General features: G+C 37.2%; 1 protein-coding gene across 1 annotated transcript in view; it reads right to left on the bottom strand.

The window, feature by feature from the left end:
- Window positions 1–27,972, bottom strand: part of LOC118808397 (copine-9) — a 141,769-nt gene that overhangs the window by 67,790 nt on the left and 46,007 nt on the right. Inside the window, exons 6-7 of the mRNA XM_036571036.1 lie at window positions 27,223–27,225; window positions 25,859–25,935 (exon numbers count right to left, since the gene is read on the bottom strand). Coding sequence (XP_036426929.1) covers window positions 25,859–25,935; window positions 27,223–27,225 — 80 coding nt within the window. The remainder of the gene's footprint in view (window positions 1–25,858; window positions 25,936–27,222; window positions 27,226–27,972) is intronic.

Below are 27,972 nucleotides of genomic sequence, written 5' to 3' on the forward strand. Positions count from 1 at the left end.
GGAAGGTTTCCTTTACCAGGAGACTGGAAGCATATATTTATAATATTTACATGTATGTATTACAGAGAATTTGAATACATGGATGTCGGTCATTAATTATGAGCTCTAAGTTGCACCCAGTCTTCTCTAGGTCCTGAGAGAGTGGCTGAACCAATTCATTTTGTCTTAGAAATTCTGTCTTCTTAATGAGTGAAACAATCACTCTATCTCTATCAGATAGACTCTATCTCTAGCTCTATCAAAAATTGGAACTGTAGTTCTACATGAACTACACTTACAATACTGCTGAGTAGCAGTGATAAACTTCATTATCACAATATTTTCCAAATATATCAGGGTAACATAGTTTCAGATGATGTGTAAGTCTACGTTAATAAAGTTCATGAACCCATTCTTCTGTGCTACAAACCTAACACTGGATTTTTGATTGGACTGTTTTGTCCTGTTTTCTTCTCTTAAAATCACACCGAAGGGAACCCTGCATGGTACTGTAAACACTGTCCAGACAGAAAATACATTTTCAGCAAGGAAACATTGTTTATTTCATTTTTATTGCTTTTGAATTGTTCTTTTAAAACAAACTGAAGCACTCAGCAAATGGCACACACTGCAGTTACCTACATTTTTGTTGTCTATTAATATCACTAACATTTAAAAATCAATACTGCTGTGCAGCACTAATACCAGTGAACAGTAGACAGTAGAACATACTGTCACTGTCAGAAGAAACCCCTATGTCTCCAAAAAAACAAACAAACAACTTTACAGGAGTAAGAAGAAAATCTTCTAAAATTCCAGTGTAAGTTCATTTGTACCACACCACTCTCTGGTGAGGTTTGAGGGTCTAAAGAAGTAGGTTTAATGCAGAGTATTCTTTCCCACTGGGAGAATGCAGTGAAGTACAGAGAAAGTGAAGAGCAGAAAGAGAAAGAAGACAAACAACTGTACATTTTCAGCAGTTATACACAGTGCATTCTACTGTCTACTTAGCTTGCAATGACAACATGATATCAGTGGTTGTGGAACATTTTAAGGAAAAGTCATTCATAAAAACGGGTATCGGTAATACAAACCCAATTCCAAAAAAGGTGGGACAGTAGGCAAAATAAGGTGCAAATAAAAACAGAAAGCAGTGATTTATAAATCTACTTTGACATGTATTTGAACAAAAACAGAATAAAGACAAGATGTATAATGTTTCATCTTATCAACTTCATTGCTGTATAAAGGATACGTTGACGTTCGCCATTTTACACAAAAAGTATCAGCAAAGAATCTAGCAGTTAAAAGCAACATGCCTCAATGAGCATCTGCAAGGATAGGTATTTTACCCTCTACGGTACATAATATCCTTGAAAAATTCATGGAATCTGGAATAATGTCTTTGTATATAAGGCAAGGCCAAAAACCATAACTGAATGCCCATGACCTTTACCTCCTCAGACAGCGCTGCATTAAAAACCAGCATGTTTTTGTGATGGATATCACCACATGGGCTTGGGAATACTTTCAACAACTGTTGTCAGTAAATACTGTTCATTGCTGCATTCACAAATACAAGTTAAGTCTGTACTATGCACCGTGGAAGTCATATGTCAACGACGTCCATGAACGCCACCAACTTCTCTGGGCTTGAGTTCATCTGAAATGAACTGAAGCACAATGTAAGTGTACTGAGTCAGTCTTACAGATTATTTATGGAAATAATGAATGCTGTGTTCTTCAGGCCAAAGGAATAAAAGATTATCCAGATTGTTACCAGTGTAAAGTTGGAGGAGGTGTTAATGGGTAACTTCACATCTGTGTAGGCACCATTAACGCTGAGCACATTTTGGATCAACATTTGCTGCCTTCTAGACAATGTCCTTTACAACAAGACTCCATAATCATAGAGTGCGGGTGCTAGACTGACCTGTCTGCAGTCCAGAACTGTCTAACATTGAAAATGTGTCTTATTAACCTCAAAATATGACAACAAAGACTCTGTACGGTTGCACAGCTGAAGACTTATATAACAGACAAATGGAAAAAAAGGTTCAACACTGGATCAGTTTTTGACTTCAGTCTCCAAACGATTATTAAATGCTGTTAAAAAGAAAAGGTGGAAGGCAGGCAGTCATCCATTTACTCATATACCTACATGCAGTGCCAGACCAAAGTTTGGACACACATGTTTGTGCTGCTAAAATGCATTTTATATAATTTAGAATAATACATTTTAGCAGCACAAACATGTGTGTCCAAACTTTGGTCTGGCACTGCATGCAGGCATATGAGTAAATAGATGACCATGCTAAAAATAATGGTGTAGTTACAGAAACTAAATGGATTGAAAAAGCACAGAATTCCCATAGGACACATTATCATTTTTCATTCTAACTAGAACATGACATGTAGGAACAGTTATTTCACAGTCTCTCAATTCTTTAGCCCCCCTAGAGCCTCAAATAATATCCATGTAATGACCATACCATAAAATCTAGCATTCTGTTCCCACTTTTAAAACAGTACATTTCAAAGGTTGTATGTTGTAGTCCACTACAAGCAGAACATTTGGTTTAATACCTATTCAATCCCCAAAGCTATTAGTTGATTAAAGATTTAAAGAAATATTTCATTTTAATTGAAATTAGATTCAGTTACTTTTTAACCAAAAATTGACATGTGAAACAGACCTTACACTGTCAAAAAAAAGTTACTGTGCGGTACAATTTTTTTGTTCATCAAGGTATAGACAGTGGTTGTAAGGTCCAATTGTGTACCACAAATAAAATTTTCTCAGGGGAATAGTACATATCTGTACCTTTTCATAACCTGATGTTTTAAAACAGAACAATAAAATATAACTATTTTAACTAATATTGTTGGCACTTTTAACTTTAGAAATGCTATGAAAAGAATTCCTACACTGGCATGTTTATTACAACAAAGTTAAGTTTAAATTTGAGGTAGTTTGGTGGTTGAACAAAGATGGCAAAATATTCATCAGATGGAACATTTCTGGTGTTCACAGAAGGAATTAATAATGATAGGTTGTTTATATCCAGCATATTGCACTGGAGATTCTCAAAAATGTCTTCTTTTCATATGGAATATTCAAAGTGTTCTACACACATAATTCAAACCATTTCAAAGTAGCTCAAAACCAATGCATGACTGACTATACCTGCTAGAAGACTAATGCAGTTCAATTACCAAGAAACTGAACTTCCTCAAATGATCATTCATTACACCCTGAGGAATATCTACACAGGGACTACAATACACATAAGCATTGAATAACATATTTAAAAAGTGATACTTCAGTATTTACAAACAGCTTGTGTCAGTGTTCGCAATATTTCTGTATCACTTACTGTTATAAATCTTTCCCAAATGATGGAACTTCTAAGGCAGATGCCTAGTTAAGAATGTCACCATATATAATTTCTGTAAAAGATAAAACCCATAAACTAAATTGATAGTTGTGATAGTTTTCATGCATACATTCTTATAACACTTTAGTTTTTTCATAGCGTCTTTCATAGAAATGATATGGCATTCTTATCATGGCATTCTTAACAAGGCCAAATCTTATTACTTGGGGATGATGGTTTCTAAGCCTTGTTATAAATGGGATATGTCCATCACTAGTTCCATCTATTGTTCCATTTGCCATTTATTTCATGTAACACCTTTCATCAGCTTGTGAATACTGATATAAGCTGTTCATAAATACTCAAAAATTGTTTTTTAGCCCTTACAATTTCAGCCTTATTCCAGACTTATTCTTCAGTAACTACATGGACAACAGCGCAAACTGCAAAGAGTTATTCTTAAGTTATCGAAATGTGTAATAAAGGTTTGTACGCACCAGCGGGTCATAACCGTTTAAGGGGTTAAATAATGTTATTCAATGAGTGTGCATGTCATGTGAAGTCCGTAAGTAGGTAGCCTTTAAAAAAAGAGCTTGTTTAATATTAGCTTTGTCTTTTGGCTCAAATGCAAAGAAAATCCACAAACCTTTTTTTTTCCCCCACAGCTAGACTGATCCTCTGGCTATTCTCCATTTTTGTAAGATCTTGCCAAGGAAAGAAGCCAAAGTGAATAAAAAAAAGAATTAGCATATGTCTGTGCCATTTAAATAAAACACCTCTGAGTCAGAGTTCTGCAAGACCAGCAAAAGGTATGACTAAAAGAGGAAGAAAGGAAAAAGTTATAGATTAGGTAAGTTCCTGAGTGTGTGCGTGCTGGTAGGTGTGTCTCTGTAAGGCCCTGTGGCATCTCATACTATCTTTTGTTTTAAATTTTGAGGCCTTGTTCATTTTAACACCCTCTTTTTCTTGCTGCTCTTTCTGTTTCTCACTTTCTGTCTTTCACTCTCAGTAGTGCTGACCTCTCCTGTCTCTGCTTCATGCCATGTGCATCTCTCTCTCTCCCTCTTTCTCTCTTTCTGTAAAACAGGTCCCACGAGAGCAGGTTTTTGTCAGTGACACACACACACACACACACACACACACACACAGGCCAACCCACTCATCCTGATTCCTCCATCAGACCAAAATAGCTCTCAGCAGCATCCTCCCTCTCACCCCCAGCCATCTCCCTCTCTCTCCCTCTCTCTCTCTCAGCCACCCACTCGGCTCTCCATTCTCTCCTCCTCCTCCTCCTCTCTCCCAGTACAGGAGGGAGAGTGTGGTGTCGATCCAAACCCCAAACATCTTTGCAAATCTGAAATAATACCACCACTACATCACACTGACCTGCCAGTTTATTAGGTATGCCTAACTTGTACCTGCAACAATTGGGCATTTTATCAGAAACACTCACCATATAGGTGCACTTTGTAAGTTTACAATTACTGACTCCTGCCCATCTGTTGGCACTTTATAAAACTGCACAATAAAACCATAATGCAGCACTTACATGTTGGTGGTAGACAGACAGCAAACTGGATATTTCATTGTTTGTAAAGGAGCAGCAATGGAAAATTCTGCCATTGCCAGTGACAACATTCTGCTGACCACGGCAGTAAGTGAAATTGTCTGTCAGGAGTTCAATTCTCCCAACTTTTGCTGTTTGCTGCAGTGGTGGAATAAACCACTATGCCTTTTGACTGCTCATGCTCCAGCAGTACCCATTCAGGTACATCAACTTCTGAACTTCAATGAAAATATTAATGCGTGTTCAAACAGGTTTAGGACATTACTGACCTGCACGTGGACACCACTGCTTTAGCAGTCATCACCATGGCAACGTTTGCATAGGTGCATGCTGCCTTTGGCTGTGTAGTGCTGCCAATTAGTGCAGTTTTTTTTCAACATGTAAAAAGTGATTCCAACTTAAAAAAGTAAGTAAACGGTAAAATGTAGATTATTGCTCTGTTAACACATTACTTAAAGTTCAATGAAAATTAAAAATCATTTTCATGGCAGTTCATACTGCCACCAACATTCAGCATGGATACACACCGGCACACAGCAACTCCAAGCACTGCTCTATGTCTCTGAGCACCACAGTGCATCACTCAGCGCTTTCCTATTACTGCTTTAAATTAAACCCAGAGACCACAGAAAATGATGGTTAGATAAACATGGCATGAAATTTACACCAAGAAAGGCATTTAGTCTAAAGATCACCAGACAAACAGAAATCATCTGTTATTTTAGCTAACATTACTAGCCTAATCTTCTTTGTCCTCCTGCCTTTCAGCTCAGAAGCAGAATGAGTTAGTTAGCTGATACCAAACATGATGAATTTAGTAAATGATGTTTAGTCTTCTAAACCAGCAGAGTGCAAAAGGAACTTAAAATAACTTGATAATAAACTTGATAAATTGAGCTTGATGTTTATCTGTGCTCTCACTGTATGTAATATGTAGCAACACAATCACAACGCTAGTATTTTGTCCATAGTGTGCATCCTCATTGTAAAGACTTACATAAATGAAGTCACAAACACCTCCAGGTCTCTACATTTCCAGGGAATTAGAAGTGTGTGAAAATAATGGCTGCTATTTTTAATAGGCTTATGCTTGAAACGTGTGTCCATAGTTAATGAGGCCTTTATTTAATGAAGGACTCATTTAAAATGGCGACGTGGCAGCATGCTGATAATTCTGTGTTTCTCCATCTGTGATATGAATGATATTGATAACCTGGGGAGAAAAGGAGAGCTAAAATTAGCAGCAGCCTCAATGATGCTCTCACCATGGGATCCAGAGCAATGCTGCCATCAACACACACACACACACACACACACACACACACACACTCACAAACAAACAAAGTGAAGTGCAGAAATGTGGAAAATGATCAGAAGGCAGCGGGTGAGCTTGCTCTCCCAGGGTGTGTCTATGTGCTGATGAACAGAGGGACTACAGAGAGGCCACACTCGCACATTTGTGGCTTCATTTGTTCACAGCAGCAACTGGGTCAGTAGTGTTCTGCCATGACAGTTCACATACATTTAGGTTACGTCCATTGTGTATCCTGCTGCACAGCCCACTTTGCTATCAACATAGTTAAATGCCTCTAGTTTTGTCCAGATCATATATATTTAATGGTTTTAAAGATTAACAAATCTACACAGAGTGTAAAATCAGCTACACTGTTTGGTGGTGTCGTAGTCAAGAGCATTAAAAGCAAGACAAAGTCAAAACTGAGATAAAAAAAAAGAAATGTGAAATTAGTTTGTAGTTAATTTAACATTAATTGTGCATATATTTATACATCATAGATACCATATATATTTATATACCATAGATAATAGTAAACCAATAAATACATAATCAACCTACATTTGCACTAGGCTAACTTAGATTAAATGTGTATATCTGAGTGTGTCTGCCCTTTCATGGACTGGCGACCTGTCCAGGGTGTTTCCTGCCTTCCGCCCAATAAGTGGTGGGATAGGCTCCAACTGCACCCCCGCCACCCAAGGGGCCAAGAGGCTTAGAAGATGAATGAATGAATAACTTAGATGAACCAGCTTGGCTAGCTTACTGCATGGTGCAAATCACAAAATATTTACCATCAAACAGTACAAAATAGGTTAACATAAGCTTGTTTTATATCAGAAGTGACGCAGCATGGCAGTACAGAGAAATTGTTTTCATAACTTTTTTAAAATGTGGCACTGCTGCATTTGCTCCTTTCCAATTTGCTTGTAAAACTTCATATCATGTATCGTGAAAGGTATATTTTTTCATATCGTCCACTCTTATCGGAGGGGTTAATGCTGATGTGTGCTGACCGTCATGACTTTCTGAGCAGATGTTGCTCCACTGAACTTATGAAACTCATGAACTTGTGTTCTAATATACTTAAAATAGGAGGAAATGCTATTTCAGAAAATGTGTCACATTTACAGAGACACAGACTTGAGCTCTCAGTATGTTTCAATATTTGCAGGTCAGACTAGATGTGTGAAAGGGTCTAGAGTGGCAGACAGAGGTGTGTGCATGTGTGTGTGAGGGCACAAAGATGGAGGACATCTGTGGGTGGCAAGTGAAAGGTTTTTGAAGCTAATTATCTATTTGGACAAAGATCAAACACCCCACAGTGGGATATTCATGCTCAATGTGTCCGCCCAACAGGTCTCTCATGGCAAGCCAAACTCTCTCTCTGTTGGTGACTGGCAGAAATCAGGAAGCAACTAACTGAATACCAGTGCATGAGCGGAAAATGCTAATTAGAAATTCCTTTGAAAGTTAGAAATACATGAATTAAAAATGCTAAATGATCACGACAAATGGAAGGATGGTGAAAAAACACAGGAAAGAAAAAAGGTTGTTTGAGTAGATGATAACATCCACTTAAAAAAAAGAAAAAAACAAAACACCATATATTAGAAGTTCGCAAAAATGATCTAACCACAGCAATATTTCCAATATAGTAATCCAAAAATGTGGTGTTTGCAGGTATTCTAGCAACTAACCTGAGTTACAACACATAGGTTGTATGCTTCACTACACTGAAACCTTCTTTAAAGAGCATGGCTATTCAAAAGTTTGAAGACACTGAAGGCTAATTTGTAAATCAGAGGTTCCCAAACTTTTTCATGCCAGGACCCACATGTAGAGGTGTTTGTCCTGAGACCCACCAAGAATTTTATGAAATTAAATAACACATTAACAATTTCCTTAAGTCTGAGTTTACTTTTTAAATCAACAAGTGCAAAAGCCCAGCATCAGGGGTCATTTAAATGATCATCCCTGGCTAAACCTACTATTTTGTACTTGCTTCTATAGTGGCAGGCAGCAAAATATATAAAAAAAGTGAACATGCACTTTATGAGCGCTGCTGCACTGCTTGCTGTATTTAGTCAGTATAAAAAGCTACAATGAGGACATTGAGGGCTTCATGCCTCACTTTGTATTGACTGCATTTTTTGGGATGCGCTCTGTGCTGTGGGAAAGTTGGTGTAGCGTAGTGAGTAACGCCTCTATATCCTCTAAAATCCAATGCCAGGAAAAGCTCCCAATGCTGTACCAAAAAGAGTCCTTGGGTAAGACGACCTTCACCTACCTCTGTACAATAATCAAACTGTAAGTCGCTCTGGATAAGACCATCAGCCAAATGCCATAAACGTTAATGTAAAGATAAATAATTTCCTAAATATGTAAACCTTAGGGGATTTGCTTTAAATGTGCCTCTCACGTTGATTCTCTAATGAATGTATGGCTTCTTTTGGACAGATCCACAGAAGATTTCTCATGCTGTACATTCTTTGGCTGCTTTTTCTGCCATGCCCTCCTAATCCCTATCTCACCTAGCTCTCCTCACCCCACCCTCACAGCATACCACCCCACTCATTTTTTGCAGGTATTTTATATTACCTAAACATAGCTTTGAAAAGCAAACAATTTTGAGAAAATGCCAGACAGTAAGGTGTCCTCAGACTTTTGCTATTCAGTATATACTCTTTTACTACTTTGCTTTCCAGCTGTTGTAACTATAGCATACAAATTACACTGAAACAGTGTCTTGCAGTTCTGCTTATAATGAAACATAAGAAAACAAATATGATGCAACTGACAGTTTCTGTCACATAGTCAGCAAAAGAACTGCTGTCCTACACAGCAACAGCCGCTCTCAGGGTGACCACCTACAGTAGCTGACTGACCACAATGATGCCATGTGGTCATCCATCTTTTATTACCCACTGTGCCATGTAGCGTGCCTATGTCAGTATACATGCTGTATTGAATCACAGTGCATTAGAGATGAATGGCAGTAACAATACATGCTACATGAAGGCCTATGCATTTACAAAGACTTCAAAGCCAGTATAAAATAAGATGACAGCGGATGGCACCTGTTTCTTTGCCCAAACAGCCACTAATGAGAATGTCTACTTTCTGAATGCAGTGTGCTGTCTGTGATGTGCCACACAAACTGGCAGCCACAGTCTGGCTGGGGGAAAAGTCAGAATACAACACTAACACCGTCATGTAGATAAGAGGATGAGTCCTGGATATTGTGTTTCATCATTTTTAGTTGTTTGGACTTTTACTAAGTTGGTTTTCAAGTTAGAACCACTGAGCTTTGCCCAAGCATTCTGCCTATACCTGAAGGACATGCTTGTGATTATGGGAGAATTTAATAACAGAATGTTCAAAAATATATTAAAAATTTAAATCAATGTTCTGAACTGAAAACCTCTAGCAGTGCTAGCAGGAATAATGCAAACCTATTAAAAGTTATATTTTCACATGAAAAATATTTTTCAAGGATGTTTAGCTGGACTCAAAGTATTTTTTAGAAACTTTACTCCTTATTGTCATTATGCATTAAAATGTGTGCTTTAAAATTAGACCTTGAGATGTTTTTTTTAACTAGGCTTAAACATTTGGTTGTAATCCAAAAACTTTCCAACACAACTCAAACTTTAAACTGAAACCCCACCCAGACAGAAACGGCTGTTTTACTCTCTTTTCGCACACATACACTGGTTATTGGAGAAATGTCTGATGTAGACAGTTGCTGTGTACATACACGTTGGGCTTAAGGACCTGGCCACCAACAACGTCAGTGACTCCAGCCAGATTAACAACTGTTTAAAGCACCTATATAATAAAAAAACTAATTTTCCTCACTTCAAATAAAAGTATTTCATGTAGTATGTAAACACTGTTAAAGTAAAGTACCATTCACTCCAGTTCGTATAATCCATCTATGGAAACTAAGCTGCAAAACATCGTTTTGAATTCTTGGTTTTGTGATGTCACGAAACCCAAAGCATTTACATATATCAGCCTATTCAACCTACAATATTTTAGCCCCGCCCATCCATGTAGAAGATATAAAGAGTGTTTCAGCCTGGACTGCTTTTAAAATGAGTTACAATACAGGGCAGTCAAGTTTAATTACATTATTCACTTATGCATCATGCCCTTGAAATAATGTATGTAGACGGAGTGCAGCCATATAATCAATAGTTGTTTTGGCTCTGTTTTCCAACATATTGGAACGATAATAGATTAAAATGCAAAAAAAAACAGCTACAACTTCTTAAATTTTAACAATATACAATATTAGCATATATATAACATTTAGACTATAACTATAATGGATTCACACCTTTTTTGTACAGTGCTGAGTCAATAAGTGAAGTTCACACTCAGTGACTGAGCAGCAGAGTGACTTGGCAATTCCTGTGCAGTTAAGAAGCTTCAATTCAAACTTCAGAATTGATCCTGCTGTTGCCATCAGAACTTACCAAGTTCTATCAGAAGCCATACATGCCCATGCTGTGCATTTGATAGATGAGGTGGTGTGCTTTGGATCATGAACAGTTCCATTTCTTCTCCACACTTTCCTCTTTCCACCATCTGTCCATAAGAATTTGCTCCAGAGTGCTGCAGGCTTTTTATGTACATCTGTAGTCTGACCTTTCTGTTTTTTGGGCTTACTAGAGGTTTGCACTCTGTGGTTCTGCCAAGGCACAGCATCTGCATCATTACACTCACCTGTGTCTTGTTTTATATGGATATTTAGCCACCATGTATAACGCTAGGATTTGTGCTAATAAACAGACCACACACTTTAATTCTGCTTCCGTCTCTTTTGCTACCCTAATTCTTAGATATGTCTATTATTTCCCTCAGTGTTTGAGCTTTACAGTGGCCTGCTTTACTGGCATTGACTTTTTTGTTCTTCATGTTGAGACACAGCAGCAGCAGACTCCAAATGTAAATTATACATCTTTGGACGATGCAATGACACACAGCCGTCCAAGAAACAACTTTATATCCAACTGCCCAATTACTTAGAATCTCCTGAGGAAGGACTGTGTATGAAAATGTTGTAATTCCTACGTTGTGCACCCAATATGGACATACATGGCCTTCAATCAAAAAGACATTCTGCTCTCATTGTTCCATTTAAATAAAATGTGCTAGAACGCAGAGCCGAAACAACAAAAACTGTGTCAGTGTCTAATTATTTATGGACTGCACTGCATGTATATTCATAAAAGCAAATGATATGTGTAATTTGCAGTAGAGTGCACCAGGTAGGAAAAGTCATCTGTGAGTAATTTGTATGTGTGTTCATGTGTGGTGTGTTTGTGTAGGGTTCAGTGACACATCTAAACAGTTAATTTCATTTGCAGCTCAGGCTCATACATGTCAATAAGACTGAGGCAGTCTAGACAGGTCCCTTTATAAAATTACAGTTTACTTTAACTTAATGTATTCAGCGGTGGGCCACAGTCATCCTGCTCCATATTTAATTACTGTGAATACATAGACTCATTTAGTGTGTGAAGGAATTTACCAAAGCTAACCGGTCAGGGCATATTAAACAGGTGAGAGTATGTCAGTGTGTGGTAATAAAAAATAAAAAAAAAGGAAGTTGAGATAGGTAGGGCATTTGTTCTTCAAAAATAGTCCAAAAGCTGCAGCTTTAGCTTCAGGACAAAAGACAATCCACATCTAGCTGTGTACTATGTACATGTTGTACACACCCACAAGTGCCTTTTCTTGGAGAATCTGTGGCAAGCTTTAAAGATCTTTGGCAAAAATGCTGATGTTGTTGCACAACAGTCATTAAGTGTCATTAATTGCCAATTGACTGCATATGTGTTACTTTTTTACAAGTGCTAAAACGTAATTTCTGATATAGTGTAGTTTTATTGTGTCTCAAGGTTTTGTCTGTTTTTACTCTGTGTTAGAGATACTGTATCCACCCTGGCCAGAAGATGTGAGGTCATGTCTACAGTGGGTTCTTCCTGATCTTGCCAAAAGGATGATCTACCATCATCAAATTAGAATATTTTTGCAAAATATTCTCTATTCCCACCTGCATAGATGCAGTGAAACACTAAAATATCTAAGAGCAAAAAAGATAGGATTGCAGTGATGAGAACTCCTTGTTTTCTTACTAATCATGAGCCAAAGCAATTCAGATTGGACTCTTTGTCCAGCTTCTTTTATTGTTATGCTGTGAATAAGAACTTTGTTAATGACTGCATCTAATCTAGAATACATCATTATGCTTGATATCAACTTCTTTTTTCTTTGCTTCTCCACCTCCTCTAACCTGCACTTTTCCCCTGGTCCTTGCTTGAGTTGTAATTTCCATTTCACAGAAAATTCCGGAGGGCCCCTTTTTACGTTCTCAAACTGCATCAGTATTTAATTGCACCTTTAAAAATGTGTATTAACACATGTGTAAACTATGACAGCAGTGTGTTATCTGTGTTTAATAATTGTACTCGAAGTTTTGTGTATTGTATAGCAGGGATTTCTGCATGATAGCTTGTGGCTAGCTGTACATTGTAATAAAAATCATGTAAAAGTGTTTTGGAGCTCTGCAATGTGTGAGTATTGAGAGAATTGAGTGTGCATTGCCTACACTTTGGATAAAAGAGTTTTCTTTCTGTTAATTGATGAGTTTAGAGTTTCAGTTTTTGTGGGTTAGCCATTGAAAAAATTTATTTGCTCTAAATTGATCCCAAAGAGAGAGATTTTTTTTCCAATTTACAAATCATTTGTTTTAGTTATATGACAGGGCAAAATAAGCTCATATTTATTTACGTAAAAATGATGCGAATGCAGTTCCTAGCCTCGCACTCTCAAACTGCTACATTACATCTTGATTAGAGGGGAACTGTAGTGTTTCCCCTTTGCTGTTGCTTTTGTTTGCTGGTTGTTGATTTATTGACAGTGTAGAATGCCAAAGGCATCTTCCTGTGCTAACATTACTGATATTACTGATATTGCATCAGCTGTCTGTTTTTCCTGTTAATGATACTTTATACTCGTCATACTTCAGTGATAAACAAATTTATGCACTTCAGTAGCTGGAAGTAACTTTTCATTGGAAATTGGCATTTAAAAGCTGTACTTAAAGAACAGGATGGCAGACTTATAGCAACAGTACACAAGCAGCTGGGCTTAAAGCTGAAAGCTTTTTTTGCTTTAAATTGATCTACATTAATATTTTGTCAATTCTCAAACATACATGCCTGCAGTGAATATGCAAAGCCAGTTTATTTTGAATAATAAAATATTTTCAGATGTGCTCCTATGTGTGGTTTTAAGTTTTCTGTTATGCTACTGAAGTTTGTAAGTGCTGCAGATACTGCCAAGTACCTAAACTGTGGGCTTGACGGATATGGCATCAGTCACTAAGGGAGGAGGGACCAAATTTTGCAAATGATCAATTATAGGGAGCCTGTAACCATGTAAATTTGCAAACATAATTAAAACTTAATATCGTGTGTGTCATGATAATATTTCCAAAATGTTGTTATATTCTCCCACAGCCCTGCAGCTACATTGAGCATTCATGGTTAATTTGTCTCATAACTTTAAAGAATGTTTTCATTGGGATCTAGAAGTTTCCAACTCTGTATCTCTGTTTCTGCCACTGAGTAGCTCTACTTTACTGATATAGCTCAAACAAACAGTCACTGTTTAGAGTAACTTCAGCCATCTTACAGCTAGTACTGTAAGCTACGACTAGCTAGCAACTAGTTAAAACAGCAAAAGCTGGTGAACTTTTTTCCTATTAATCAAATGGCTCAATTATAAAGCAAGCGTACAAAATATAAATAGTTTGAAATTAATGACACAATTCATGTAGTTTTTAGCAGTGGAGAAGTCTTGAGCTACTCAGTGGCAGAAACAGAGATACAGAGTTGGAAACTTCTAGATCCCAATGAAAACTTTCTGTAAAGTTATGAGACAAATTAACCATGAATGCTTAATGTAGCTGTAAGGCTGTGGGAGATAAAAGGCTAAAAATAACCCGATCTCTCCTAACAATGTGACCTTTCACATACATACGAAACAAATATCATTTGAAATTAATAACACACTCTAAATGTACATATTTTGCAAAAGCTGAGTCGTGAGCTACAATTTCTCATTAACTGAATGGGATTTCTGCCAACATTCTGTAAAGCTTGTCCAGCCTAGCAACAGTTGTTTTTAAAACATGCACCTCATTTTCTCCTATTCATACACAGAAATGTGCTATCACTATGGAACTGAATGCACTACAACCCACATATCTGAGCAGAAAAGCAACCAAAGGCTCCCACAAACACACAAGCACAAATGAAATTCACACATGCACTAAAGTCTCTTCTCCATGGCAACACACAGTAGTTTTAGAGGAATATCCTGAACTAAAACAGACACAGAAAGAGACAGCTTAATCAGAGAAGGTCGACAGAATACCCCCACATTAACACACCGCTGAATTCACACTATTCCAGCAACACTCGATAGAAAAAGACCAGAAATCCTCCCACAGCAGGGAATCAAAAAAATCTGTTGCACTCTGGTGGGTCTGGTGGTCTATTCAAACATGAATAAAGAACGCTCTCACATATGGAAAAAAAGGAATGAACTGATTTGAACTGTTTTTCGACTGTGGAGTCAGATCAAACATCTGACGCTGCACCAGTTACTACAATATCAGTCAAACTCTGCACAGGCACATCAAGCATGGCTGCATATGGCCTTTCAATATTTAATCAGGTGTCTTACTAATACTGAGAAATCATGAATGAGACACAGATGAGCCATCATCTCAAAAATGTCTAAAAAAAAAGCATAGCACGGTTAAATTTAAAGGTTCTGTGCAGGTCCATTTTTTGTTCATCAAGGTACAAACAATGTAAATGTACTTACAAAGGTACAACAGTGGTTTTAAGGCCCAATTGTGAACCTTAAATACATTTTTCCAGGTGAAAAGTATGTATTTGTACCTTTCATAACCGAATGTTTTAAAACAGAACAATAACATAAAAGCCTGGAGACGAGACGGGGTGTGTGGAGTCAATACAACTTAGAAAATATAATTTCAGTAGATTATGGTACAATTATGTTCCCTGACCAAAGGTACTGAGATGCACCCTTGAGGGTACCACCCCAGTGACTAGAGGGGTACTGCCCCAGTGACAGTTTCATATTTTTTTTCGGAGAGTGTAGCATTATCATACACAGTTCACTATACTCTACTGTTTGCCGTCGGAGTCGTTTCTAGTTCACCTCTTCTGTCACTTTTTCCGCATCTTAATGTACATGGAGATGGGAATTCCCACACATTCCATTAAAGGTTCTGGGAATCTGGACCACAAGCTCCTGCTGAGCAGAGAGGAGTGTCGAAATCTCCCTCCCTTTACTCCTCCTCCTCCTTCTGGAGCATTTCAATCAAAGCCACAGAAAGCAACTCTCAAAAATATTCTGCTGGCTTTTCATGCAAATCAATTTGAATTTCTAATCTTGAAGGAAAGAGAGAGAGAGAGCAAGGAGAGAGAGAAAGAGAGAGGAGAGAGAGAGTTTCTGTATGCTAGTGTCATTAAACTGGAAGAGGGGATAGAAATAAATTAAACTAGAAAAATTGCTTCCATTTTATATAGGTCAGAGGCTGCTACCTGTTAAATAATGAAAAAGGCTATGTGTGTAGGACAGTGTGTGTGTGTGTGTGTGTGTGTGTGTGTGTTTGTGTGTGCAAGGGCCAAATATGAATGCTGTAATTGCTGCCCCTGTGGTCAGGGTGGACCCAAATGTATCACATTTTTCATTTCATGATTGGTCTTAGGGCCATAAAACTACAAGCTACAATCCATGCTAGACGTTTAATGATATATGTGACCTGAACTAAGAGCAGCCTACAACACGTGTGCAGTAACATGGGAAAAATTAATTTAAAGAACATTAGACTTTGTGCTGCAAATACATCATAATTCTACCATCTTAAAGAGTCATTTAGATAAATGTCATATAAGACATAAAAACATATCAACTGTGTTCATTCCAGTCCAGTGTAAAAGAGCAGGACTGTGGAAATCTAATACAGCAAGCAGGTTTTACAGAGACATTATGAAATACATAACCATGAATATAAGGTAAGATAAGGGACACAAAACAAAAAATGTATGTCTGAAAGAAAGAAAGAAAGAAAGAAAGAAAGAAAGAAAGAAAGAAAGAAAGGCAGACAAATAGAGAAAAGTGTCTGAAAGAAAGAAAACAAAAAGTGCATATAGAAAAAAGAAAGAAAGAAAGAAAGAGAGAGAGAAAAGTGTGTGCCTGAAAGAAAGAAAGAAAGAAAGAAAGAGAGAGAAACAGAAACGAAGAGAGAGAAAGAGAGAGGTGGAGAGAAAGATAAAAACACAGAATGACTAACTACGAGTTGATTTCTACTTCCCACTATTGTTTCCACTATTAGCTTCTGTCTACTGTTACTGATGCTCAACTTGAAAAGGTAAAAATATAACAACATTTTGAAAATATTATTATGACACACACAATATTAAGTTTCAATCATGTTTGCAAATTTACATGGTTTCAGGCTCCCTGTAATTGATCATTTGCAAAATTTGGACAAGTCCCTCCTCCCTTAGTGACTGATGCCACGTCCGTCAAACCCGCAGTTTAGGTACTTGGCAGTATCTGCAGCACTTACAAACTTCAGTAGCATAACAGAAAACTTAAAACTTAAAACCACACATAGGAGCACATCTGAAAATATTTTATTATTCAAAATAAACTGGCTTTGCATATTCACTGCAGGCATGTATGTTTGAGAATTGACAAAATATTAATGTAGATCAATTTAAAGCAAAAAAAGATTCTGAAAACCATGTTTATTTTAATCAAAAAAAGGGAAATCTGTTAAAGTGATAGGGTAGCATGTCCTTTGAGCAATAGAATGTCCTTTGACCAACCCTCAGATGGGTTCACAACAGATGTAATGCTATAGCTACTACTCAGATGCTGAGGATGACCTTGTACATAAGGTTCCACCATCATTCTTAGAGTTTTGTCACTTGACACCGAGTTTTTCTTCACTTGACAGAAGAAGCAGTGCTTAGAGACGGCTGTGGCTGGCTGAGAAGCATGTCAGTCATAAATCTGTGACAGATTTAATGGCACTGATGATACACCATCATACTGCCCACCTCTATGTGTAATATTCACATCAAACAAAGTATAAGCAAACTTATAGAGAGAACAGTAAAATGGTGTCATCAGAGATGAAGTAATCACAGAAGACGTTTACTTGTAGTGAGCTAAAGGCTGAACTTTCAGAGACCTGTTGCTTTAGGTTCCGCTAAAGTTACCTGAGCAGTGCTTCACCTTCTCTGCACGAGAGAGATTTTCTCTAGTAAAGAGCTCAACAGTGATAGAGCTCTGCTTTCTGATGTGCTTTTACACTATAGCCCTCTGATCTATTGTTAGGAACAAAAGATAGCAAGATGAAAAAGAAAAAAAAGAAAAAACATGAGAATTGGAAAAAAAAGGAAAGAATTCACTCAACTTAAATTCTGTGATAGCCAGAGATGGAGACACATGTTCTCAGTTACCATAGAAACATGGCCGTCAAGTGAGCCGGGCATTTCATGTATTTTTGAGAAAGGGAATGAGAAGAGGAGAGAGCGAGAGACACAAACTGAATAGAGGGGTTGAAACAACAAAAAAAAGGATGTGGGCTTTGTATGTATAAAAGTAAAACTCATATCAAATATGTAGAAATAAGACAAAGTCTGTGAATATAGTCTTACTAGATACAGTGTAAATACAGTACTAATAGTTACAGCTAAATTATTTTGCCTGTGGGGGGCCTGTGAAGGAAACCGACAAGAACATTCGTCTCAAACAATACTGTGCTGTTAAAATACCTGAAGTTCCAGAATAATTAATAATGAATAAAGAATAATTAATTATGTATTATTCAAACCAGCACTGTAGCCACTGCAAAGACTATGTCACACAGCATGTTCTCACAGTGTTATCTTTTCTGATAGTAAAGCCCAATGAAAAAATCTAAACCATTAATATTGCCAAGATTTCACTTTTAGCAGTTGTTTTTCAGAGTAAAATGCCGTATTTAGAATATTACTGTGAAATCAAGGCAGCATAGGCAGTTTTATGTCACTATACAAAGTCTTGGCGTTGCTGTTGTTTCTGTCAATAGCATTTTTTTTGTTTGTTTTTAATCAGTTCTCTTCACATAAAGATCTTTTTGTGTTCTAATGTCTTACATTACTATTAAACGTTCAGCATTTTACATGTTTTGTTACCATAAATGTGTATTGTATTCAAATTGACCAGTTCATCCTGTAACACAGTAATTAAGATGAGCAGTTGATCACTAACTCAGTAGTTAAGAGCTAACTCCTACATTTTGGTCAAAACTTGGCCAAAACTCAAACTCAAACTCAACTTAGTTATTACTGTTATTAATTTTATTTGTAATTTGCCTTTTTTTACTCATGCTTTTAAATGGATATAATAAGCAGTTAAAAGATACAAATACAAGGAAATGCTTTTAAAGCTTATTATTGATAAAAACCTATCCTTTCAATAGGACAAAACTGAGTTAACAATAAGTAGACACACTTTACATAAAATAAAATTAATATTATTAAGTTATAAATATCACAGTATACACAGTATGTGCCTGTGAAATCCAGCGGACTTTCCTTTACGCATCTGATGCTTTGCTGCATATTGTCCACATCAAACCTGTCACTCTTGGTTGCTGTACTCCCTCTTGATACTTGGCATGACCTTGTCTAATGTCCCTCACAGAAGCTGATATTTTCAATGCTGATCTGCTGCTGAACTGAATGAGTCTGTGCTGACAGTGTTTTTAACCACCGTTTCTAATTTCATTAGCATCCATACTATTAGTTCAGTGTTTGATTTTGACAATTATTTGCTTTTTTTCAGTCAAATTTTCAACTGTTTCTCATTCGGCCAAAAACCAAAAGTGGCACTTTTAAGCATTTTTGGCCAAAAACTTTGATGGCTGCAATTTTGATGCATCCCTTTACAGTAATAACCAGAATAGTTGCAGTTGTCATTTTTGCCACTTTATGATATTCTCTTTTTATTGTTTTATTTCAAAGTTCCCTTGTGCTGGAGTGAACAGCCAAAACAACAAAACTGCGTGCATGTCAAATATTTATAGACTGCACTGCACGTATGTTCATAAAAGCAGGTTACATGTATAATTTGCATTAGAGTGCACTAGACAGGCACAGTCATCAGTGAGTAATTTGCAAGTGTGTTCATGTGTGGCATGTATACACTATTGTCCAAAAGTTTGTAGACACCAAATCATCCAACAAATTCAAGGGTATCAACCACTTAAATGGTCATGGCTCACTGTTGGGTCCTAAGTTTTCTTACACACTACTTTAACCTAAGAATAGCTCAACTATTTTGCACTGAAGTCCCTGAATTTACTGAATAATAAGTCTTAGTATGTAATGAGCCTGAGATTTTAAGAGGTTGACATGGAGGCTCCTCACCCTCTCTTTGCTGCAGTAACAGCCTTTACTCTTCTGGGAAGGCTCTTCACTAGATGTTGGAACATTGCTGTGAGGGACAGCATTCAGCCATAAGAGCATTAGTGAGGTCAGCTACTGATGTTGGATGATTAGTTCTGGATCATTGGCTGGAGCTCCATCACTCCAGAAAACGCAGTTCCACTGCTCCACAGCCCAATGCTGGGGGACTTTATACCCCTCTAGCCATTTGGTTTTGGGCATAGTGACCTTAGGCTCATGCGCAGCTGATCCAGAGCTTCCTATTCTATTGGCAGTGCTTTTCTATAGAGATTATACAAACTGTATATGTAACTGAATTCACAAATATTTAAACTACCACAAAATTAATGTGTAGCTATGTAGTTGTAGAATTTAGGAATTGAAGAGGGAACCAATAAACAGAACTTGGGTTTTAAGAGGTTAATTCACCCTCTTCATATATTGTCATCACATATAGTTACTGGTGCTCAACTACTTTGCAGCCATAGACTGATTTCGAGTCACTAATCATATTATGGTTATTATAATAGACAGAGTCATGTACAGATCAGATTTAGCAGAAAGACTATTAAGGGAAATCGGTTTTTAATCCCTTAAAATCCCAGTTTTATATTCCATACTAAGGCTTACTGTTCAGTAACTACAGAGACTTCAATGTAAACTGGTTGAGCTATTCTTAGGTATATTCTTTATTCTTAAGTGTAATAAAACTATGGGTCTGCTGGCAGGCCCTGGCCTGTTAAGGGGTTAAGGACAACCTGTGGTGTAGCATCCAGCCTGCAAGCAACCTGCAGAATCAGTAATTTGAGAGAATATCAGCAGAAAAGTGGAAAATATGATCATTATGGTAAATTGAGCTATCAGCCCCTGCGTATGAGAACAATGAGGGTATCAGTGAAAGACGATGAACTCTCCTTCAGACTGAAAGACCTGGCACTTAAGCACTTTTCAGATAGCAGCATGGTGTGCTGTTTACGCAAAAATGCACCTCCATCCCTAAACCACAAAAAAATCTTGAGATTAACCCTACATCCTCCATGGCATATATATCTTGAATGTCTGTTCTTCTTTTGTTTTTATTATTTCTCACTTGTAGCTTATTGAAATAAAGCATTCTGTGCAAAGAGCAGATTCTACACTTTTATTCAATAATATTGTCATATTTTTGTCATTTTCTTACAGTGAAACAACTGGAAAAATGTCAGAAGCACGGATTCATGTCTAAATCTAAGAATGTAAATTAGAAAGGAGTGATAGTGGGGGAGCATTTTTTTCATTATGTAATGCAATAATGTGCTGACTATCAATCATTAATCAGCAAAGATGAAGACCAGTGCTACTGTTTTTAACATGTAGAAGTGTCCTGTTGCAAATAAGACATTATTTTGACAGAATAAAAATTTGAGTAAATAAGCCGTTATTTTAACATAATCAAAATCTTGCAATAATAAGCAATTATTTCAACATAACCAGTCAATATTTTGAAAAAAATAAGCCATTATTTCATTGTAATCAGTCAACATTCTGAGAAAATAAGCCATTATTTCAACAAAATTAGTCAAGGTTTTGAAAAAATAAGCCATTATTTCCACGTAATCAGTTGACATTTTGAGAAAAAGAGCCATTATTTTAACATAATCAGTCCACATTTTAAGTAAACAAGACATTCTTTTGACATAATCAAAATCTTGAGAATCTACTCTTTTGTGTTGTGGCATGTCTTATTCCTGCTTAAATATTGCACCAAGTGTGCAGCATTTTCACTTATCTCCTTCTCAAATAACAGGTTTTATTAAAGGCTGATAAAATTACAGAAGAAATTCTGTAAACTCATGATCACGTCGTTCTTTCACTTGGAAGTTAAATTTTGGTTTGTATTAGCAAACGAATGTATAGCCTATATAATAGTCTAACACTTTATAATCACTTTATAATTAGCATAAATACATAACATGTAAAAGCAAAGTTACAAAAAAGAATTAACTCATTGTAAATAGCTGCGAAGCAACCAAACGTGAACAACACTGTTCTGTTAATAAAGGCCAATACATGACAACAAAACCAACGAAAGGCAAGTCTGACGTGACAGTCATTTCCAATCGTGACTAATGCAGGCGGAAACCAGCCATACGGGAGTGCTGGCATGAGCGGGACAAAATGCTTAAGCCTGAATTATACTGTAGCAACTGAGTGTCGACTGCACACAAACCTTACGTGAAGATGTAGTGTTTAGTTACCGCTTCTGTCGTTGCAATTTTCTATATGATCTGATATGATAGAGATCTCACTGGAGCACCTGTAGAAGCAAACCTGCTCAGTAGATCACCGTTCAAATTCACTTGTTTGGAATAAACGCAGCCTGCACGGTGTGCACCAAGCTACAAAAATTGGGAGTTGCACGAACACATACTGCAAGTTACAACACCTCAAGTGTAAGCCTAGGTTGTGGGCAGGGGCAGGGCAAACGGTGCAGATTTTCTGTGTGAGCAGGCGAGAGCAGGACAAAATGGTCCCATGCAGACCTCTAGTTCAAATAAAAAGTGGTGAAGCAAACGTGTGTTTGATCCCTCTCTAATAAAAGTAGAAATGTGTAGCTCCATTGCTCAGGTGCCTCAGGAAAATTCATGTCTTTATAGTTATTTTTAGAAGCATTACTTTATAAAGAGTTCACTAAAGTTAGTTAGGGTGCTAACGCTAATGCCTTTTTCATTTATCCTAGCCTCCACAGAATGAGTGCTTTTGCTTATATTTTTACACCTGACAGAGAAAAATATAAGCTTTGTTTGACATGATTCAGTGTAATCGTTGACATTAGTGTGAGTTAGTGTGTGCACAACTGTGCAGTATACTGTTGTATATCAGCCAATAAGTTAAGCTCATTTGCAAACAAGGTAGCTAATTAGCCAAATTAAGTTTAGAGGAGCCTAAAATGACCAAAATAAAATTAAACATTTCATTTTGATTATTCTGATAGTTGAACCAGAATTAGAACTGTATGTTCAAGTGGCTTTTGTTTGGGTCATGTTTTTGAATGTGCAGTAGAAAAATGCGAATGAATTTGCAAAATCTGTGAAAGTGTGCTTAAGGATTTGATTAAGTATATGGATGCATCTGAAGTACACACTGTAGAGCTCAATAGGAGCACTAAAATACTGCTAAACATTAATGAACACACACACGCATTATCTAAGTCGCTTATCCTTCTGGGTCACAGGGGGAGCTGGAGCCTATCTCTGGGGTCATTGGGCAGATGGCAGGAAACACCCTGGACAGGTCACCAGTCCATCAAAGGACAGACAGACAGACATATACATTCATACACACACTCACACCTAGGGGCAATTTAGCACGTCCAATCAGCTTTGCTGTATGTCTTTGGACTGTGGGAAGAAACCGGAGACCATCGTGCTGTGAGGCAACAGCGCAAATAGTAAACATGAGGAAATTACATAAAGATGCAGGAAATAGGTTTAATTCAGTAATGTTTCTTTATTTAATGTAGAAAGATATCAGAAAACTGAAAAAAACAACAAAACCAGTATCATTATAGACATGGGAAAAGTCCTAATGATATCCATGCTTGTAAAACTCTCTAAAGTTCTCTATTACATGAAATTGTCCTAAATTGATGCTACACTATTCCCACTGTGTTTGAATTAATAAGGAAATAGCTTATTAGCTGCAGAGAGAGAAAGAGCAGGGTCAACAGTGTTGGGCCTGTGGTGTGGTGGCCTACATCTAATGCACAATAACCACATCCATCAGGGATCTGATCAAACCGCCTGAGTTCCTGCTATTCTTCTTAATAATATGCAGGGTCAGTATAAACTTTATGCAAGCAACAATTACAAGAGGCACCAGAGGGGTTACATCTGATTGAAGCGGCAATTTAAAATGAGCCTCAAGTGTGAGGAAGCAACAGCTTATTTGGTATTAACGAAAGTGTTATCATCCTTAATCATACGGGTGAAGAGAGGCACACTCCAGTTTCATCATCTGGAGATATTTCACCGTGCCTCTTTGATATTTTGCTGTTCTGCAGGCTGCTGGTTACAGACGACAGGATTTAACTTTACACGGTAGCTGAGGCCACGTACAGTAAATGGAACAACAGATGTATGAGACGACATGCACAAGCGTAGTCTCTGTAGCTGTGAAAAAGTACTTGCCCCCTTCAGATATCCCATAATTTTGGATATTTGTCATGCTAAATGACATGAGGACGCACAAAACAAAGTTTTTAAATGATCATTTATTGAAAGAAAAAAGTTTCTCAACACCTATATCGTCCCATGTGAAAAAGTAAACTGAACAAAAAACTGAACAACCTTTAGCAACACCTTTAGCAACAACCACCTTTAGCAACAAAAACTGCTACCAAATACTTCCTACAATTCAAGATCAATCTTTCGCATCACTGTTGAGGAATTTTGACGCACTCTTTGTTACAGAATTGCTTCCACACTGGAGGCTTTTGAGCACAAACTACTATTTTGTAAGGTACTGCTACAGCATCCCAATGAGGCTGAAGTCAGGACTTTGACGAAGCCATTCCAAAACCTTCATTTTGTTTCTTTTGAGCCATTAAGAGGTGGACTTGTTCTTATGCTTCAGATTGCTGTCTTACTGTCGAACTCAACTGCGCTTGACCAGACATTCACTTGCATGATTTTCTGGTACATAGCAGAATTCATGGTTCCATCAATTGTGGCAAGTCCCCCAGACCATAAAACAGCAAAGCATCCCTTCACCATAATACTAAGACCACCATGTTTGACTGTTGGTATGATGTTCTTATTGTGGAATGCTGTATTAGCTTTATGCAAGATTTAATGGGACTGCGATCTTCCAAAAAGTTCCACTTTGCACTCAGCAGTCCACAGAACATCATCAAAGTGTTTTTTTGGCATGAGACAAGCCTTTATGTTCCTCTTTGTTATCAGTGGTTTTTACCCTACAACTCTCCCTGGATGCCCAGTCTCTTTCTAATGGTGCAATCATGTACCATGACCCTATCTGAGGCAAGTGAGACCTACTGTTCCTTAGATATTCCACTGGCTTCTTTTGTGACTCCCTGGATGAGTTGTTGTACCTGACCTCATTAATGCTCTTGTGGCTAAATGCAATCAAATCCGCACAGCAATGTTCCAACATCTAGTGTAAAGTCTTCCCAGCAGAGTACAGGCTGTTAGTGCAGTAAAAGGAGGGCAAACTCCTTATTTAACACTCTTGACTTTCAGGAGAAATATCATGTGTCTACAAACTTTTAGACATTATTTGTGTCTTTTGTGATTTTGTTTAATGTTAAGGCTACTGCAGTACAGGAAAACCGCTGATGACCAGTCAGAACAGTAACTGTTTTAATACTGGCAATCATGCTTTCTTAGCTTTTTTCCATAGATAAATAAATATATAAATAAATAAACTTGCCTGAATATTTGCATATAGATGAGCAGACCCAAGCATCTGTGTGAACATCTCTACTGCAACTGCTACCTAGAGCACACAGTGGAGCTCCCAGGTCTGCTTTAAAAAGCTTATGTCAAAAAAACACAAACGTAAACCCCAAAAAATACTGGGATGAAGATATGAGTTCAAGACACTAGATCAGAGCACTATTCCCTTTTTAAACCTTTTGACCAGTCAAAGAAAGATTTTTATGAGCAACTCTGCATCATGTGTGTGTCACTATCCATAAGCTGCAAAGCAACATTTTACATATTATGAAACTCAAATGTATTCTGCACAAGCTGAGTATATGCTCCAGGGAACTGCACCATGCAAATGCGCCGTGGAACTGGGCCGCAAAATTGAATTTTATATGTGAACACACACTAAAAAACTCAAATACACCAGAATACATATAACTGCTCAGGCTACTGTCTACAGGTATCACAGTAAGTGCCACAGATTTGAGACCAAATGAAAAAAGCATTCAGTCAGAGTCACTGACTCACTGAATTTAAATACAGACACACTGAATCACTGCTGTTCCAAACCAATTCAATTAAATTACAGCGATGCTGAGTTTAACAAGCGATTCAGTAATTTGTAGTTAATGAATCAGAACGTATGTACTCACGATAATGTTCTCTCCATGCGACTGCCTGTGGAGCCAATGATCTCTCCAAGTGTGCAAAACGTCTGGCCCAGGAAATCCTAAACCAACAGGCTCATATTAACAGATGTTCACTTCTGGAGATGAAAACATATCATCGATGTCAAAACGAAATCTTGTACCTCCATTTTGTCATTTTTTAGGGTTTTATATCATTTTAAAATCTTTTACATCATGTAAAAATTTCATAATGAATGGACCAATCGAAATGGGCCAAAATTATTTGAAATACAATCTTGTTACATTAAGTTACATTAAAAGTTACGAATGTTTTTTTATTCTCTGGTAAAGTGGCAATTTTGGAGATACAATGTTCTGTCTTGGCAGTGACAATATATTGGGAAATATTGCAATTATTACAAAATATATCTATAAAATACTGAGGCAAATTATAATCATTGTTATAAGGGAACCAAAACACTTTTAACACCAGTTGAAAATGCCGGTTTCCAACAGAAATTTTAAATTGTTCACATTTTTTAAGTTACCTTAGCACACAGTAAGAATGTTTTTGTCTTTTTCCAACAAAGTTAATATTTCAGAGACACAAGGTTTTCTTTCCACAGCAATGATACGGAGAAAAACATATTGGAGAAGCTAAGAAAACTGTATATAAGTTATAATTTCTTTTTTTAAATATCTTGAAATAAGATAATATTTGTTAACCATTATTTTTATACAATTCTTTATTTATTAAAGTACCCAATACTCTCTGCATTTTACTAGCATTCAGTTATACAATAATCTATACCATCATTGTTTTGTAAATAATTAATTATTTATGAAATTACCCAATGTTCTCCTCATGTTCTTTAGCCATTATGTAAACAAAGGCTTGCCTGTGCCTTCCTGCCCCTGCACTGCTTACACTGCTGGCTGCAGTACAGGAGCAGCTCTGTGTGCCTGGAGGAGAACACTAAATGCCAGATCTGATGGTGCATCATTTATGTTGCAGAGAGGGGGATAGTGATATTTGTAAAATAGCAAATAGCACCACTGGGACTCCAGCATGGGTCCCAGCAGTAGAGCTCAATTCTGCACCGTACAGCACCTTTAACTGGATAAGCTGCTCAGGGACGCTTATTTTAACCGTGTATTTTAACTGTTACTGCTGCTAACTGGTTTAAGCATAGAATGCCCTGCACACTAATCTGCTCAACCTGTTTATGCTTCCTTTGTTCTTCCTCATTTCAGCCTCGGAAAAGGCAATCCCGGAGGTGTCATGGTATTTCTGGAAATATATTGGGAGTGCTTATTCTCTCATAAACACAGACACACACACGGACACATGCACACACACACGCATCTGTTTCTGCAGGGCTACTCACTTTCTGCTCATCCATGAACAGCAAAAAGAGGACGAAAGAGAGAAAGATGGTAAATATCAATTATAATAGTCAAACAAAACAGAACAAGAATCAGAGTCTTCAACAGGGCTGGCAGTAAGTACAAGACGCCCAAGAGATTTCTTATTAAACCCAATCAATTCAATCCATTTCTCTCTAAATTGCAATAAAAATACATAAAATACACAATAAACACAAAACAGTTTACAAGGAACATATGTATGGTTATGTGTATGTATATGTATGGTGAGCACTTAAGTTGCTAACAGCTGAAAAAGCCATCAATGTACAGAAATATGTTTGTATGTATTTTTGCACACCTCCAAAGTTCAGTCTCAGAGATTGGTTGTATTTTCTTTTTCTCATGATCCAGATAATCTCAAACACATGTAGTGATGTTGAGGTCTGGACTCTGTGGTGGCCAGTTCATTGTTTTGAAAACACCAGCAGCATCTTGGTGTGGTTTGTATATTTTCTTCTTTTTTGTCTATTTCCTTTTCTCAGTGAGGGCTTCTTAACAACAACCCATCCTTTCAGACTCATAGTGTTGAGTTGTCTTCTCACAGTGGAAGGATGAACAGAAACACCTGTGGATTTTTTCAGATTTGAAGCAGAGTAGAGCTTGATTTTCTCCTCTCTCTCAAAGATGAAAGCTTTGAGTACTGTTTATCTGATGATGACTGTTTTGGTGGTCTACCACGTCTTGCGTGGTTGTTTTCTGAACTTATTTTC

Source organism: Colossoma macropomum, unplaced genomic scaffold, assembly GCF_904425465.1.
Source record: "Colossoma macropomum unplaced genomic scaffold, Colossoma_macropomum, whole genome shotgun sequence".
In the NCBI taxonomy this organism is placed as follows: Eukaryota; Metazoa; Chordata; class Actinopteri; order Characiformes; family Serrasalmidae; genus Colossoma; species Colossoma macropomum.